Below are 17,756 nucleotides of genomic sequence, written 5' to 3'. Positions count from 1 at the left end.
GATAGCGGAGTCAGGGGGTATGGCGAGAAGGCAGGAACGGGGTACTGATTGGGGATGATCAGCCATGATCACATTGAATGGCGGTGCTGGCTCGAAGGGCCGAATGGCCTACTCCTGCACCTATTATCTATGTCTATTGTCTATCTGCAGTTCCTTCCTGCTCATTGTATTTCTGAGGTACTTATAATAATAATATTGGATGGGATTTATATAGCGCCTTTCTAATACTCAAGGCGCTTTACATCGCATTCTTCATTCACTCCTCAGTCACACTCGGTGGTGGTAAGCTACTTCTGTAGCCACAGCTGCTCTGGGGCAGACTGACGGAAGCGTGGCTGCCAATCTGCGCCTACGGCCCCTCCGACCACCACCAATCACTCACACACATTCACACACAGGCAAAGGTGGGTGAAGTGTCTTGCCCAAGGACACAACGACAGTATGCACTCCAAGCGGGATTCGAACCGGCTACCTTCCGGTTGCCAGCCGAACACTTAGCCCATTATGCCATCTGTGGATGGAGATGAGGATACTGCAGGATATAGGCAACCTAACATTGTGTTCTGGGATGTGGTAAAGATGGATCAATTATTCAACACCTCTGGCTACAGGTTGTTGCAAACCATTTACTTACCATTTATTCCATATTAACAGAGTGGGCAGCAACATGGTAGATGAAAACTCCAGACTTTTACTTTAGAGATACGGCATGGAAACAGGCCCTTCGGCCCACTGCGTCCGCGCCGACCAGCAATCACCCGATACACCAGCACTATACCACGCACTAGGGACAATTTGCAACATTTACCGAAGCCAACGAACCAACAAACCTGTACATCTTTGGAGTGTGTGAGAAAACTGGAGCCCCCCCCGGTGAAAACCCACGCAGGTCACGGGAAGAATGTACAAACCCCGTACAGACAGCACCCGCAGTCAGGATCAAACCCTGGTCTCTGGCGCTGTGAGGCAGCAACTCTACCGCTACGCCACTCTGCTGCCCTATTGAATACAATTTGAAGTTCACGTGATAGGATCAGAATTAGGCCATTCTGGCCAATAATGTCTACTCAGCCATTGAATCATGGCTGATCTATCTTTCCCTCTTAACCCCATTCTCCTGCCTTCTCCCCAGAACCCCTGCCGTCCGCACTAGTTCAAGATTCAAGTTATTCACCGGTGTAAAGAATGGCATTTTTTAAATAATGGAAAATGTCGAAGTTAACGCAGTTTAGATGTCCTTGCAGGCCAAAAACGGACATGCAAATGCAACAATCGTTCGGAAGTCAAATGGTACATTGGCTTCTATTGCAAGAACAAATGTTGCACGATGGCGCAGCAGTAGAGTTGCTGTCTTACAGCGCTTACAATGCCAGAGACCTGGGTTCGATCCTGACTTGTCTGCACGGAGTTTGTACGTTCTCCCCGTGACCTGCGTGGGTTTTCTCCGGAATCTCTGGTTTCCTCCCACACTCCAAAGACCTACAGGTTTGTAGGTTAATTGGCCTGGTATAAAAATGTAACCATTTTCCCCAGTGTGTGTTGGATAGTGTTAATGTGCGGGGGGGATCATTGGTCAGCGTGGACTCGGTGGGCCAAAGGGCCTATTTTCCACGAAGTATCTCTAAACTAATACTAAAAAATAATATTGCTATGTTCCGGTTATGTTGGCTCCATGCCTGAAATATCGTGCACCATTTAGGTCTCTTGACTCAGGGAAGATTTTGCTTTTGAGAAAAAGCAGTGAGGTTCCATCAGACTGGTGCCTGGGATGACAGATCTGTCATGTGAAGAGTGATTGATTAGACTTGGCCTCGATCCTGCACCATTTTGCAGGATGGGATTTGCGATGTGTAAAATACTCAAAAGGACTTACATGGAAACATAGAAACGGGTGCAGGAGTCGGCCATTCAGCCCTTCGAGCCAGCACCGCCATTCAATATGATCATGGCTGATTATCCAAAATCAGTCCCCCGTTCTTGCTTTCTCAAGTTCAAGTTCAAGTGAGTTTATTGCCATGTGTCCCTGATAGGACAATGAAATTCTTGCTTTGCTTCAGCACACAGAACATAGTAGGCATTTACTACAAAACAGATCAGTGTGTCCATATACCATAATATAAATATATACACACATGAATAAATAAACTGATAAAGTGAAAATAACAGATAATGGGTTATTAATAATCAGAGTTTTGTCCGAGCCAGGTTTAATAGCCTGATGGCTGTGGGGAAGTAGCTATTCCTCAACCTGGTTGTTGCAGTCTTCAGGCTCCTGTACCTTCTACCTGAAGGTAGCAGGGAGATGAGTGTGTGGCCAGGATGGTGTGGGTCTTTGATGATGCTGCCAGCCTTTTTGAGGCAGCGACTCTCCCATATCCCTTGATTCCGTTAGCCCTAAGAGCTAAATCTAACTCTCTCGTGAAAGGGTTGGTGCATGGAGAGCCTCTCCCTGGGTGAGGAGTCTACAGTTGGAGATCAAAAAACAAATGGTAGGCCATTTAGACTGAACTGAAAGGGGAATCTCTTTACTTGGAGAGTGGTGAGTGTTAGGAATACCTGTCCCAGAGGCTGGATAGGGGCAGCACAGTGGTGCAGAGGGAGAGTTGCTGACTTGCAGCACTAGAGACCTTGGTTCGATCCTGACTATGGATGCTGCCTGTACGGTGTTTATACATTCTCACTATGACCGAGGGGGGGTTTTCCTCCGACTGCTCTGGTTTCCTCCATGGATGGTGCTGGTGTACGGGGGGGATCGCTGGTCGGTGCTGACTTGGTGGGCCGAAAGGTCTGCTTCCGCACTGTATCTCTAACCTCTAAAGACTGTGGAGGTTCGGCCATTGACAACTTTACCATCAGATGTCAATAGATTTTTGACTATTAAAGGAAAAAAGTATTGGGGAGGAAAATGGTATTGAGGTGGAAGATGAGTTAGATCTTGCTGAATGGCGGAGCATGCCCGTAGGGCTAAATGGCCGTCTCTTAGTTTGGAGAACAGGCCCTACACTACAGCCCAACTTGCCCACACCAACCAACATGTCCCATCTATAGAAGTCTCACCCGTCTTATCCATGCACCTGTCTAATTGCTTCTTAAACGTTGCGATAGTCCCTTCCTCAAGTTTCCCCCTCCAGCAGCTTGTTCCATACACCCACCACCCTTTGTGTGAAAAAGTTACGGCTCAGTTTCCAATAAAATCTTTCCCCCTTCACCTTAAACCTATGCCCTCTGCTTGGTTCTTGGTTTTTTGGTCCTCCAAAATATTCCAACTGGAATTTAAACTGGAGGTGGTGAAGGGAGGGATTAAGCCAGAAGGGGTTATTGGGAAGAAAGTGCTACTTTAAATTTAGTTGCATCTGGTTGGGTAACTATAGTTTGGTGGAGATTATTCCATGCTTCTCGATTCCCCTACCCTGGACAAGAGACTCTGTGCGTCTACCCGACCAATTCCTCTCATTCTCTCTTGCTCCTAATTTTCTGATGCAAATAAATACTGCAGTGCAGCTATCTCTGTTGAGTTTATTCTTCTTGTCTGTCCAAACATAACTCTGCGATGTAGGATTAAAAGTCATAACTCTGAGGTGTACGGTATGCTGACCATCATGGGTTGGGCTTGGAGCATCAAGGTCAGAAAGGTATAATACAGGAATTTGGTTAGGTTGCATGTTGGCATATTCAATGCGTGCAGTTCTAGTCACCCCATCACTAGAAGGGTGTGGAGGCTTTGGAGAGGGTGCAGGTTTGCCAGAACGATGGCTGGATTTGAGGATTTTAGCTATAAGTTGGACAGACTTGGATTGTTTTCTTTGGAACGCCAGACGTTGAGACCTGATAGAAGTGTATAACAGTATGAGAGTCTTTGATACGGTCCGCAGTCAGAATCTTTTTTCCAGGGTGAAAATATCAAAGACAAAAGGGTAGACAAAAATGCTGGAGGAACTCAGCGGGTGAGGCAGCATCGATGGAGAGAAGATTAATACCTTCGATTTTTCCAGCATCTGCAGTTCTTTCTTAAGACCCGAAACGTCACATATTTCTTCTCTCCATAGATGCTGCCTCACCCGCTGAGTTCCTCCAGCATTTTTGTCTACCTTCGATTTTTCCTGCATCTGCAGTTCTTTCTTAAACAAAAGACAAGAGGGCGTAGCTTTAATGTGAGAGGGACAACGTTTAAAGGAGGTGTGCAGAGGTTGTCGTTTTAACAAAGGGGGTGATGGGTGCCTGGAACTCGCTGCTTGGAACTGGAGGTGATGGAGGCAGGTACAAAAGTGGCATTTAAGTAACTTTTGGATGGGCACATGGACATTCGGGAATGGAGAGATATGGATCATGTGCAGAGATAATTAGTTTATCTTGGCATTATTCCGGGCAGCACGGTGCCGCAGCGGTAAGGTTGCTGCCTTACAGCGCCAGAGACCCGGGTTCGATCCCGGCAATGGGTGCTGCCTGTACGGAGTTTGTTCGTTCTCCCCGTGACCTACGTGGGTTTTCTCCGGAATTTCCGGCTTCCTCCCAAACTCCAAAGATGTCCAGGTTTGTAGGATAATTGGCTTGGTATAAATCTAGTATAAAACTATTGTCCCTAGGGTAGTGTTAGTGTGCGGGGATCGCTGCTCAGCACGGACTCGGTGGGCTGAAGGGCCTGTTTCCACGCTGTATTTCTTAAAACTGAAACTAAATTATTTGCAGCCTAAGGGCCCGTTACTGTGCGATACTGTTCAATTCTCTATGTTCTACAACAATGTCTGACGTGTGTCTATCCCTTGAATCTGGTGCATAATGTGTGTGTTCTTTATGGTGTTGAAGCATAGCCAGTTGATGGCCCCGCGGCTTGTTAGCAGAGTGCAGGAAGTATTTAAGTATCAACAACGTTGCCAAGGGCCACACTGGGAAAGGACAACAGATGTCCTTCCCCGAGGAGCATTAGTGAATCAGATGGTTCCTCGTGGCAGTCTGGTAGTTTCATGGCCTGACTCAATTGCAGATTATTTAATTAGCTGCCACTGAGCGAGTTAAACGGACAACTCCAGGTCATCTTGTAGCCTGTGGGTGGTTAATCTTGCAGATTCACAGCTACGCTGCCAGTCCACTACCAACGAGGCCATTTGTTTTCTTCGCCGCACCTTGAAATAATGTGGCGAAATGAGTTGAATTTTATGTTTTCAACAGTTCATATTTTTAAGTAGTCTTATGCCAGTGTTTCTAAAGACACAAAATGCTGGAGTAACTCAGCGGGTGAGGCAGCATCTCTGGAGAGGAATGGGTGACTTTTCGGATAGAGACCCTTCTTCAGACTGATGTCGGTGGGGGGGGGGGGGGGCGGGACAAAGATTGAATGTAGGTAGAGACAGTCAGACTAGTGGGAGAACTGGGAAGGGGAAGGGGATGGAGAGAGAAAGCAAGGGTTATCTGAAGTTATGTCAGTGCTTTTTGAGACACCAGCGTGTAGCACCCCAGGGTGGCATGGTAGCGCAGCGGTTAGTGCGGCTGCATAAAGGGACCCTGACCTCTGGTGCTTTCTGTGTGGAGATTACACCTTCTCTTCAAGAGTTTACAGTGAGTGCACAGGTTAAATTTCCCAATTCCCACATGTTCGGTTAACTGGCCATTGTAAAAATATAACTAGCTAGCGTAGGTAAATGGCAAAAAATGAAAAAAGATTGATGGACCTGTGAGGATGTTAAACTGGATTCTTTTCCCCTCGATCTTTCCTCAGTAAATAGACTGAACCAACAAGTTTATTCGTCACCCTTGAGGGACTTACTCTGGTCCAAGACCTGTCACTCCTAAAGGAGTTCCAAGTGTTCCCCAGAGCAAGTGATTTATAATCGGCATAGCGCTAGTATATAAGTAGTAACAAGCTGGAGTAATTTGGCGCGCTTTCTTGGTCCTCCAATCATACAATGACACGGAGGTAGACAAAAATGCTGGAGAAACTCAGCGGGTGAGGCAACATCTATGGAGCGAAGGAAATAGGCAACGTTTCGGGTCGAAACCCTTCTACAGACCATGAAACGGTATGTGTGTAAAGACAAAGGTCAGGTTCCTCAAGACAAGTGACTCGCAAACACATGATCTCATTATCACCAGTGATCAGGTTCCTCAAAATGAGTGACACTAATAGCCCTGTCCCACGGTACGAGTTCATTCCAAGAGCTCTCCCAAGTTTAAAAAAAAATCAAACTCATGGTAAGCACGGAGAATGAACATAGCGGGTAGGTCGGAGCTCGGGGACGTCTCTTAGCGGCTCGTAACGCTAACGGCAGGTACTCGGGAAGACTCGCTAACGGCAGGTAAGCACGGGAAGACTCGTGAAGATTTTTCAACATGTTGAAAAATGTTCACGAGAGCCCCGAGTACCGACGAGCGGCCATTAGCATAAATCTCCGAGTTTGAATCGGGGCAAACTCGGGAGAACTCTTGGAATGAACTCGTACCGTGGGACAGGGCTTTAACTTCATCATCACAGCGGCAACAGAACCTAGTCTTTTACCACTCCACGCTGTAATTTTCCACCAACTTACACAGCAAAAAACAAACTCGTCAAGGAAGCTTAGGGGGCTGCAAGGTAATATAGAAAGGATACAGGTATGGATGTCAGAGACAGTTATCAGGCAACTGAACCATTCTACCATCACGAGAGAGCGGTCCTGAACTACTATCTACCTCATCGGGGACCCTCGGACTATCTCTGTTCGGGCTTTAGACACAAAAAGCTGGAGTAACTCAGCGGGACAGGCAGCATTTCTGGAGAGAAAGAATGGGTGACGCATCGGGTCGAGACCCTTCTTCAGACTTTACCTAAACGTTATTCCCTGTATCATGTATCTGTACACTGTGAATGGCTCGATTATAATCATGTATTGTTTTTCCACATGGGTGGATAGCACGCAACAAAAGCTTGAACTGAATTGAACTGTATTTCTCATGGGAGCCAGTATGGACCCTCTGGGCTGAATGGCCTGTTTTCCTCATTTTCATACGTGAGTTTGGAGAATGGAGCTTAAATTCCACGTGTAACCTGAAATTGGTAGTTAGAAAAAACTTAATGAGCACGAATGATATAAAGGACATTAATCTGGAAATATATTCAGCTTGTTAGCAAGCAAACTGCTTAGGTTGTATATGAGTGGGGACAGTAAATTGTAATGACTTTTACATGATTTGTAATGACTTTTAAAACTCATTCATTCTCTCCAGAGATGCTGCCTGTCCCGCTGAATTACTCCAGCATTTTGTGTCTACCTTCGGTTTATACCAGCATTTGCAGTTCCTTCGTACACAGCGAATTGTAATGAACAGGTTGCCCTGGAATCTTGTTCCACTCAATTAGCTGCAAGTGGTATTTGACATTGTTGCAAAAAGCAAAGAGAATGTTTTTAAATTCCTGTGTTATGCACCGAAATTTCCAATATGAAGTATAAATACAGAGCTATTTATCTTTCCCTGCCACCACTACGCAGGTACGTTCAAGCCAACTTGAAGTGTCTCCATTTGAATTTGTCGATTACAGGAAAGCAAATATCCTGCTGTCAAAACGGCGTGACTATGATTCAAATAGACTAGTGGGTATCCCAATGTCTAAGATAGTTGAAAACTCTGCTGAGCCCTATAATTTTATCTACAAGGAATCTGTGGAATGACAGTGGTGGTTCTTCCCAGCTAGAAAAGAGAAGTCAATACAGTATTCAAGTATTATTGTATTGAAAGGCAGATCAGATTAAAGGACAAAATGTGTCGGAAGGAACTGCAGATGCTGGTTTACATCGAAGATAGAAACATGGAAAATAGATGCAGTAGGCCATTTGGCCCTTCGAGCCAATACTGCCATTCAATATGATCTTCTTATCGAGTCCACACACAGGATTAGAAGTTGTTCAGCCAGAGCTGAACACACTCCTCGACATCTGCAGATAATGGTGTCTCTCTTGTCGCTTCTTGTGCGTGGCGGTGGAAAGATTGGTGGACACAGGGCCGCGACGTGAACACACTTTCCTTGACCACCATTCAATATGATCATGGCTGATCATCCAAAATCAGTACCCCGTTCCTGCTTTTTACCCATATCCCTTGATTCCCTTAGCCCTAAGAGCTAAATCTAAAGGGCCTGTCCCACCAGCATGCGACTGCATGCGGCGAGCGCGCCCAAACGTGGTGGCTTGAGGCGTACGGCCTCGCGGGGCCGGTCCCACTTCCAACCGCGGAGCCGTCTGGAGTTGTGCGGGGCTGGTCCCGACATCATACTCACCAATCAGCTGGGCAGGAGGCGGGCCGACTGAATTTGGATGTCGCACGGCGTCGGGCGGTTACGTCACCACGCAACGGCACGCTGGGCAGTGACGTCATCGCGCAACGCCACGCGCTAGGTGTATGCCGTCAAGACGCTGCGTACGGCGTCAAGACACTGCGTATGATGTCGAGACCAGCCCCGCACAACTCCATACGGCTCCGGCGATCGAAGTGGGACCGGCCCCGCGAGGCCGTACGGCTCAAGCGACCACGTTAGGTCGCGCTCGCCACATGCAGTCGCATGCTCGTGGGACAGGCCCTTAACTCTCTCTTGAAAACATCCAGTGAATTGACAACAAAGCATACCAAGATAAAATGTAATCAGTTGTGAATGGTGTTGAAGAAACAAATAAGTAGAGCAAGAGTCTTCAAAAACGTTGCAGCTCTCAACAACGGCAGGGCTCAGCTGTGAGCAGGAACTACGACACTGAAGCAATTGCATCCATGTTCATCCAGAAATTCCCAATGGATCATCCACCTCAACATCTTCCTGCGACCCCCAGCATCATGGAAACCAGTGTTCAGCCAACATGACATCAAGACACAGCTAAGACTTTAGACTGTAGAGATACAGCACGGAAACAGGCCCTTCGGCTCACCAAGCCTGCACCGACCAGTGATCCCCCCTTACAAGAGCATTATCCAGCACGAGGGGCAATTTACAATTTTTTTTTTTTTTTAAATCTTTTTATTAGTTTTTCCAAAAAATAAAAACAAAACAAAAACCCCCCAAAAAAAGCAAAGCAAAAAGAATAATGATAAACATAACAATGGTATTGATACATATGGATCAGGATTACATTAATAACAGGTATAACCTAAATATGAGTCCAGTGTCAAAATACACATTGGATATATACCTCTATGTAAATATAGTTAAATGTTTAAAAGAAAACTTATATATGTAGAAAAAAAAACATAAAGATGAAAAGAAAAACAAAGAAAAAGGGAAAAAGGAAGAAACAAAACCCCCCTAAACTAAACAAAAAAAAAGGAAAAAAAACAGAATCTGAGAATTTCAACAATTTAAGTCTGTTTATCGTCAGGTCCGTTCCACCATATAAAGGGAGATACAATTGAGTTAAATTAGCAACTGGAGGATGCGGGTGTGTAAGGGCTTCACATTCTGACGCGGGGAAGTGACACAGGCAGAGAAAAATGAAAATGTCAACGAGTCAGTTGTTAAAAAATGGAACCGTTTCTCCAATGAGTTGGGAAAGGATCAGGAATGTGAGTGATGATGTTTTCATGACCTGTGCATTGACGTAGATCGAGAATGATGAGCCTAATGGGCCTGTCCCACTTATTTCGGCGACTTACCGGCACCCGTCATAGTCGCAGCAGGTCGGCAAAAATGTTCAACATGTTGAAAATCCAGCGGCGACCAGAACAAGGTACGACTCTTTGGGCGACTACTCACGACCATACAGGCTTCACCCCGCGACATGTCACCAGGATGTCGCCTGTATGGTCGTGAGTCATCTCCTCAGTCGCTCAAAGAGTCGTAGCCTTTTTCTGGTCACCGCTGAATTTTCAACATGTTGAACATTTTCGCTGACCTGCAACGACCTATGACGGGTGCCGGCAGTCGCCGAAAAAGTCGCGCAAGTGGGACAGGTCCATAAGAGATGGCTGTGAGAAGTCGAGATTGTAGAGAGGTATGTGCATGCCCAGGGAAGGCCAGTGGACCACAAGTTCAAGGATGTGAACTGTAAAATGTCGGTCAGAGTGTGTACCGAATCAGCAGCCCAACCTGTATATCCAAGAAGAGCATTTTAATCGTGGAAGATAGACGCAAAATACTGGAGTAACTCAGGGGGTCAGGCAGCATATCTGGAGAAAAGGAATAGGTAACATAGAAATGTAGAAAATTGTTTACCTACAAAATCCAATTTCATGTTTGAACCTTATTGCTTATGATCGGAATTTTTAATTCCTGCAGCATTAGAATTGAGTTGGCACACCTTGAGGTGGGGAATTCTATTGGAGAAAACTGAAGGACGACTCATCTACAATTTAAAAAAATGGATTCAAGGACCACATGTGGATTAAATCCAAATTATTTTATTGATCTTGATGAAAATGGTGCAAAAACTGAGTGTTATACTGTGACATCAATTATTGCCATTTACAGTGTGTGTGCAGGTAGCCAATATATAATCTAGCAGCGCAGAGCAAATTTGGATAGAAACATGGTACCCTGCTATAATTTCTATACTTTAGAGTATTTTTATGTTTAAAGATATGGACAATTGTTATAGAAACATAGAAAATAGGTGCAGGAGTAGGCCATTCGGCCCTTCAAGGCAGCACCGCCATTCAATATGATCATGGCTGATCATCCAGAATCAGTACCCCCCGTTCCTGCTTTCTCCCCATATCCCTTGATTCCGTTAGCCCTAAGAGCTATATCTAAAGGGCCTGTCCCACGAGCATGCGACTCCATGTGGCAAGCGCGACCTAACGTGGTAGCTTGAGCCTTACGGCTCGCGGGGCCGGTCCCACTTCGATAGCCGGAGCCGTATGGAGTTGTGCGGAGTTGGTCCCGCACGGGGCTCCGAAAAACTGACCGTGTTCAAAAATTCCGCGCAGCAACGGCCTGCCGGCCCGCAGCCGCCTCAACGCTGTACGCACCGCCTCGACGCCGTACGTCACGCGCGAACTTCCCGCGGACTTCGCTCGAACTTCATGTCACTCACTCGACCTCCGCGCAGCCCCCGCTTCTGGTTTGGTCGCGCCTGCCGCATGCAGTCGCATGCTCGTGGGACAGGCCCTTTTAGGTCACGCTTGCCGCATGGAGCCGAATGCTTGTGTGGCAGGCCCTTTACTCGACGTTTCGGGTCGAGACCCTTTTTCAGACTAAAAATTTAGAATCATGTTATTATCAGTTCAAAACAAAGGAACGCTTAAAACCAGCATTGGTTAAGTTAAATGAGAAATGATGTTGTAAGCATTTGTGTCGACGTCACGCTTTGAGATACACTGAACCACTCTTACATTACGCCATTTGCACTCTTGGTTCCAGGCGAACAAACTGAGGACAAAGACTTTGCGCAATACTTTGAATCCGGTCTGGAACGAGACTCTCACTTACTATGGAATCACTGATGAGGACATGGTACGAAAGACATTAAGGTAATGTCAAACGTTAACCTCTTGAAATCCTTGAGGCCCTTGAATTATTTCTGAGCATCTGCTGAAATTTAAGGAAATCTATGTCTAAGCAGGTGGAGAAGGAAGGGAGCTTAACCTGGCAGCTCAGAAACATTTTACAAATGGCAGGTCATGACTGATCTTCATAAGATGCTCAGGTCATAAGTTATAGGAGCAGAATTGGGCCATTCGGCCCATCACATCTAGTCTGCCATTCCATCATGGCTGATCTATCTCTCCCTTCTAACCCCATTCTCCTGTCTTCTCCTCATAACCCCTGACACCTGTACTAATCAAGAATCTATCTATCTCTGCCTTAAATATATCCACTGATGGCCTCCACAGCCTTCTGTGGCAAAGAATTCCACAGATTCACCACCCTCCAGCCAAATACATTCCTCCTCATCTCCTTCCTAAAAGAATGTCCTTCAATTCTGAGGTTATGACCTCTAGTCCTAGACTCTCCCACTGGTGGAAACATCCTCTCCACATCCACTCTATCCAAGCCTATCACTATTCTGTACGTTTCAATGAGGTCCCCCCTCATTCTTCTAAACTCCAGCGAGTAGAGGCCCAGAGCCGTCAAACGCTCATCATAGGTTAACCTACTCATTCCTGGGATCACTCTTCTGGACCCTGTCCAGAGCCAGGACACCCTTCCTCAGATATGGTGCCCAAGATTGCTCGCAGTATTCCAAATGCGGCCTGACCAGCGCCTTGTCGAACCTCAGCGTTACGTTCCTGTTTTTGGATTCTAGTCCTCTCTTAAACATTTTTTCCAAAAATAAGAGAGAGAATGAGAAAGAAAAGTAGTTGTTTGGATCGGTTCTCTTGTCCCCCCTGGCTCTAGTTTACAAGAACGTAACATGCCCGAGTTTGCTGTGTGTGTCAACCTTTAACCTTGACTTAAATGGCTCCAAGGTTTAGCCTGCTCATCATTATTCAGTTTGTCGATAGGAACGTTTAACAGGCATTCACATCCTCATTTCTGCTTCAAAATGTTCAAAGACATTTTTATGTGTTCCCTTCGAAAAAACACTTGTGATTTAGGAATTGGAATCAATGTGCACACAAAAATGCTGGAGAAACTCAGCGGGTGCAGCAGCATCTATGGAGCGAAGGAAATAGGTGACGTTTCGGGCCGAAACCCTTCTTCAGACTGGAATCAATGTGTTTGCAGGCTATCCATGCACTGGCCCAGCGAACCAAACTCCATCCAGATCTTCTTTCTCATTGATCAGTGTTAATCAATAATGCATGATCCATTAACTACATCTTGTTTACATGTGTAACTAAGATGGGAGAAAGAGAAGTTGTCTCCCTTAATCACGTAAAACATGTGTTCTTACAGTTTCCGTTTCACTTGCCCGTGACAGCGTTTCTCTCTGACTTTGACGTAGGATAGAGTTACAGCAGGGGAACAGTACTTCCAGCCTTCCGAGTCCACACTGACTGCTGATCACCCGTTTACACCAGTGATCCCACTTTCTCATCCACTCCCGTTACATTAGGGACAATTTACAGAGGGCCACTTAACCGACACACCCCACATCTTTGGGATGTGAGAGGAAACTGGAGCACCAGGAGAAAACCCATGCAGTCACAGGGAGAACTTGCAAACTCCTCATAGAAACATAGAAACATAGAAAATAGGTGCAGGAGTAGGCCATTCGGCCCTTCGAACCTGCACCGCCATTCAATATGATCATGGCTGATCATCCAACTCAGTATCCTGTACCCGCCTTCTCTCCATACCCACTGATCCCTTTAGCCACAAGGGCCACATCTAACTCCCTCTTAAATATAGCCAATGAACTGTGGCCTCAACTACCTTCTGTGGCAGAGAGTTCCAGAGATTCACCACTCTCTGCGTGAAAAATGTTTTTCTCATCTCGGTCCTAAAGGATTTACCCTTTATCCTTTAACTGTGACCCCTTGTCCTGGACTTCCCCAACATCGGGAACAATCTTCCTGCATCTAGCCTGTCCAACCCCCTAAGTAAGTTTTGTAAGTTTCTATAAGATCCTTCCTCAATCTTCTAAATTCTAGCAAAATGCTGGAGTAACTCATAGACGCACCTGAGGTCAGGATCGAGCCCAGGTCTCTTCTGCTGTGAGGTAGCAGCTGTACCTGCTGCACCACTGTGCTGCCCACAAGGTAGTGAAGATAAGCTCGTACTTATAATGAAGATAGACACAGAAAGCTGGATAACACAGCAGGTCGGGCAGCATCTCTGGAGAAGAGGAGAGGAGGAGAACTTCTACAAAGTAGGCATTCCTTGAGGGGATTTTGCAGCGGAATCAACAAAATGTGTAGGAAGGAACTGCAGATGCTGGGGTTTAAACCGAAGATAGACACAAAAAGCTGGAGGAGCTCAGCCGGTCAGGTAGGATCTCTGGGGAAAAAGAGAAACATAGAAACATAGAAACATGGAAAATAGGTGCAGGAGTAGGCTATTCGGCCCTTCGAGCCTGCACTGCCATTCAATATGATCATGGATGATCATCCAACTCAGTATCCTATACCTGCCTTCTCTCCATACCCCCTGATCCCTTTAGCCACAAGGGCCACATCTAACTCCCTCTTAAATATAGCCAATGAACTGGCCTCAACTACCTTCTGCGGGAGAGAATTCCAGAGATTCACCACTCTCTGTGTGAAAAAAGTTTTCCTCATCTCAGTCCTAAATGATTTCCCCCTTATCCTTAAACTGTGACTCCTTGTTTTGGACTTCCCCAACATCAGGAACAATCTTCCTGCATCTAGCCTGTCCAACCCCTTAAGAATTTTGTAAGTTTCTATAAGATCCCCCCTCAATCTTCTAAATTCTAGCGAGTACAAACCGAGTCTATCCAGCCTTTCTTCATATGAAAGTCCTGACATCCCAGGAATCAGTCTGGTGAACCTTCTCTGTACTCCCTCTATGGCAAGAATGTCTTTCCTCAGATTAGGAGACCAAAACTGTACGCAATACTCCAGGTGTGGTCTCACCAAGACCCTGTACAACTGCAGTAGAACCTCCCCTGCTCCTATACTCAAATCCTTTTGCTATGAAGGGTGGAGAACGTGGTTAGTTGGCGGAACTATCATGGTTGGTCTGAAGAAGGGTCTCGCCCCGAAACGTCACCCATTCCTTTAATCCAGAGATGCTGAGTTACTCCAGCATTTTGTGTCCATCTTCGGTGTAAACTGGCATCTGCAGTTCCTTCCTGAACATGTTAAGTAGACTGCAACTTTATTATTCTTCAAGGCTAAGGGAAGGAAAATTCATTCTTCACATGCTCACTCAGCCGTTTAACTTGATGGTTTTGATTTTTTGACGCAGTCTTTCACCTCGCCTAAAGTGTTACTTTAGCTACCTTCGGCGTGGCAATATTGTGATGGATTTCAGTAGCCGATACAACCCTTGCCCTGTGATGATCATAGAAACATAGAAACATAGAAAATAGGTGCAGGAGGAGGCCATTCGGCCCTTCGAGCCAACACCGCCATTCATTGTGATCATGGCTGATCGTCCCCTATCAATAACCCGTGCCTGCCTTCTCCCCATATCCCTTGACTCCACTAGCCCCTAGAGCTCTATCTAACTCTCTCTTAAATCCATCCAGTGACTTGGCCTCCACTGCCCTCTGTGGCAGGGAATTCCATAAATTCACAACTCTCTGGGTGAAAAGTATTTTCTCACCTCAGTCTTAAATGACCTCCCCTTTATTCTAAGACTGTGTGTGGCCCCTGGTTCTGGTTCACAAACAGGCCAGCGAGGATTCTGTTACAGATCATCGCCTAATGAGAAAGAATGTGTAAGAAAGATCTGCAGATGGAGGCGTAAATCGAAGGTAGACACAAAATGCTGGAGTAACTCAGCGGGTGAGGCAGCATCTCTGGAGAAATGGAATGGGCGACGTTTCGGGTCGAGACGCTTCTTCGCCCATTCCTTTTCTCCGGAGATGCTGCCTCACCCGCTGAGTTACTCCACCATTTTGTGTCCACCATCGCCCAATGAGAGTTAGTGATAACCCTGAACTGAAGAGGACATGGAGCGCAAGAAAAACTTGGCAGCTATGAAGGATGGTGATTGTTACCTGTAAGATGAAGCTTTTAATTTAAGGTAGTAATTGAAGGAATGTTAGGAAAATATGTATTGGTGAGAAACTAGTATACCATGTGAGGCAATTGATACAAGCTGCATATGGATATAAATAGAAAAAAAAAATCGAAGGCTATGCCAATAGAGTTAATCGATGAGGCAAGGATGGAGCTAAAGTACGGGCATATTTCCTGTGGACCAAATAGTCGGTCTGCCTGCTGTTGTCAATGTGGGCCAATGTGGTCAATCTGCCGACATGGTGGCGCAGCGGTAGAGTTCCCGCCTTACTGCGCTTACAGAGCCCGAGACCCGGGTTTGATCCTGACTATGGGTGCTGTCTGTACGGAGTTTGCACGTTCTCCCCGTGACCGCGTGGGTTTTCTCCGAGATCTTCGGATTCCTCCCACACCTCAAAGACGCACAGGTTTGTAGGTTAATTGGCTTGGTATAAATGTAAGATTGTCCCTAGTGTGTGGTAATGTGCGGGGATCACTGGTCGGTGCGGACTCTGTGGGCCGAAGGGCCTGTTTCTGCGCTGTATCCCAAACAAAACTAACCTGGGTCATCGGTACACAAAATGGCTGGAGGAACTCAGCGGGTGCAGCAGCATCTATGGAGCGAAGGAAATAGGCGACGTTTCGGGCCGAAACCCTTCTTCAGACTGATAGGGGGTGGGGAAAGAAAGAAGGACAAAGGGAGGAGGAGGAGGAGCCCGAGGGCGGGCGGATGGGAGGAGACAGCTGGAGGGTGAAGGAAGGGGAGGGGGGGAGGGGGACAGCACGGGCTAGCCAAATTGGGAGAATTCAATGTTGATGCCAAGGGGACGCAAGGACCCCAGACGGAATATGAGGTGCTGTTCCTCCAATTTCCGCTGTTGGCTGACGAATGTCCGACATACAGAATAGTGAAAGGCTTGGATAGAGTGGATGTGGAGAGGATGGTTTCACTAGCGGGAGAGTCTAGGATTAGAGGACATAGCCTCAGAATTAAAGGACATGCTTTTAGGAAGGAGATGAGGAGGAATTTATTTAGTCAGATGGTGGTGAATCTGTGGAATTCTTTGCCACAGAAGGCTGTGGAGGCTGTCAGTGGATATTTTTAAGGCAGAGATAGATAGATTTTGGATTAGTACCGGTGTCAGGGGTTACGGAGAGATGGCAGAAGAATGGGGTTAGGAGGGAGAGATAGATCAGCAATGATTGAATGGCGGAGTAGTCTTGATGGGCCAAATGGCCTAATTCTACTCCTATCCCTGATGACCTTATGTCCTATGTACAACTCATTTATACAGGCTTTTGGGAGACTGGAAAGATGGATTGGTTGTCCTATTTTCTCATCCAGTCCATTAAAGCAATTTTACAGAGGCCAATTAACCTAAATTCCTGCACCTCTTTGGGATACGGGAGGAAACCGGAGCACCTGAAGGGAACCCAGGCATTCGCAGGTAGAACGTGCATACTCCACACAGACAGCAGATGAGGTTGGGATCGAGCCTGGGTAGGATGCTAGAAGTTACTTTATCTTTTGAGTTACAAGAAGAGCCCTGGTTTGCAGAAATGGACTCTTGCATTTTATGATCTTTAAAAATATACTGTATCGTGCCTCCCCACATGAATCTCAGTTTTTAGTTGGGTCATATAGTCATAGAGAGTCATAGAGTGACACAGCGTGGAAACAGGCCCATCGGCCCAGCTTGCCCACGCAAGAGTCAAGAATTAAGATTGTTAAGGGCTTGGACACGCTAGAGGCAGGAAACATGTTCCCGATGTTGGTGGAGTCCAGAACCAGGGGCCACAGTTTAAGAATAAGGTGTAAGCCATTTAGAACGGAGACGAGGAAACACTTTTTCTCACAGAGAGTGGTGAGTCTGTGGAATTCTCTGCCTCAGTGGAGGCAGGTTCTCTGGATGCTTTCAAGAGAGAGCTAGATAGGGCTCATAAAAATAGCGGAGTCAGGGGATATGGGGAGAAGGCAGTAACGGGGTACTGATTGGCGATGGTCAGCCATGATCACAATGAATGGCGGTGCTGGCTCGAAGGGCCAAGTGGCCTCTACTCCTGCACCTATTGGCTATTGTCTAAGAGAGTTTTATTGTCATGTGTCCCAGACCGGCCAACAAGACCCAGCTACACTGGTCCCACCTGTCTGCGGTTTGTCCATATCCCTCCAAACCTGTCCTATCCATGTACCTGCCCAACTGTTTCTTGAATGTTGGGATAGTCCCTGCCTT

General features: G+C 46.5%; 1 protein-coding gene across 1 annotated transcript in view; it reads left to right on the top strand.

The window, feature by feature from the left end:
• Positions 1–17,756, top strand: part of doc2b (double C2 domain beta) — a 256,425-nt gene that overhangs the window by 132,051 nt on the left and 106,618 nt on the right. Inside the window, exon 4 of the mRNA XM_033046182.1 lies at positions 11,312–11,421. Within this exon, the coding sequence (XP_032902073.1) occupies positions 11,312–11,421 (110 nt within the window). The remainder of the gene's footprint in view (positions 1–11,311; positions 11,422–17,756) is intronic.

Source organism: Amblyraja radiata, chromosome 28 (genome assembly GCF_010909765.2).
Source record: "Amblyraja radiata isolate CabotCenter1 chromosome 28, sAmbRad1.1.pri, whole genome shotgun sequence".
In the NCBI taxonomy this organism is placed as follows: domain Eukaryota; kingdom Metazoa; phylum Chordata; class Chondrichthyes; order Rajiformes; family Rajidae; genus Amblyraja; species Amblyraja radiata.
The sequence above is the reverse complement of the archived record's forward strand: the minus strand, read 5'-3'. Positions and strand labels throughout refer to the sequence as shown.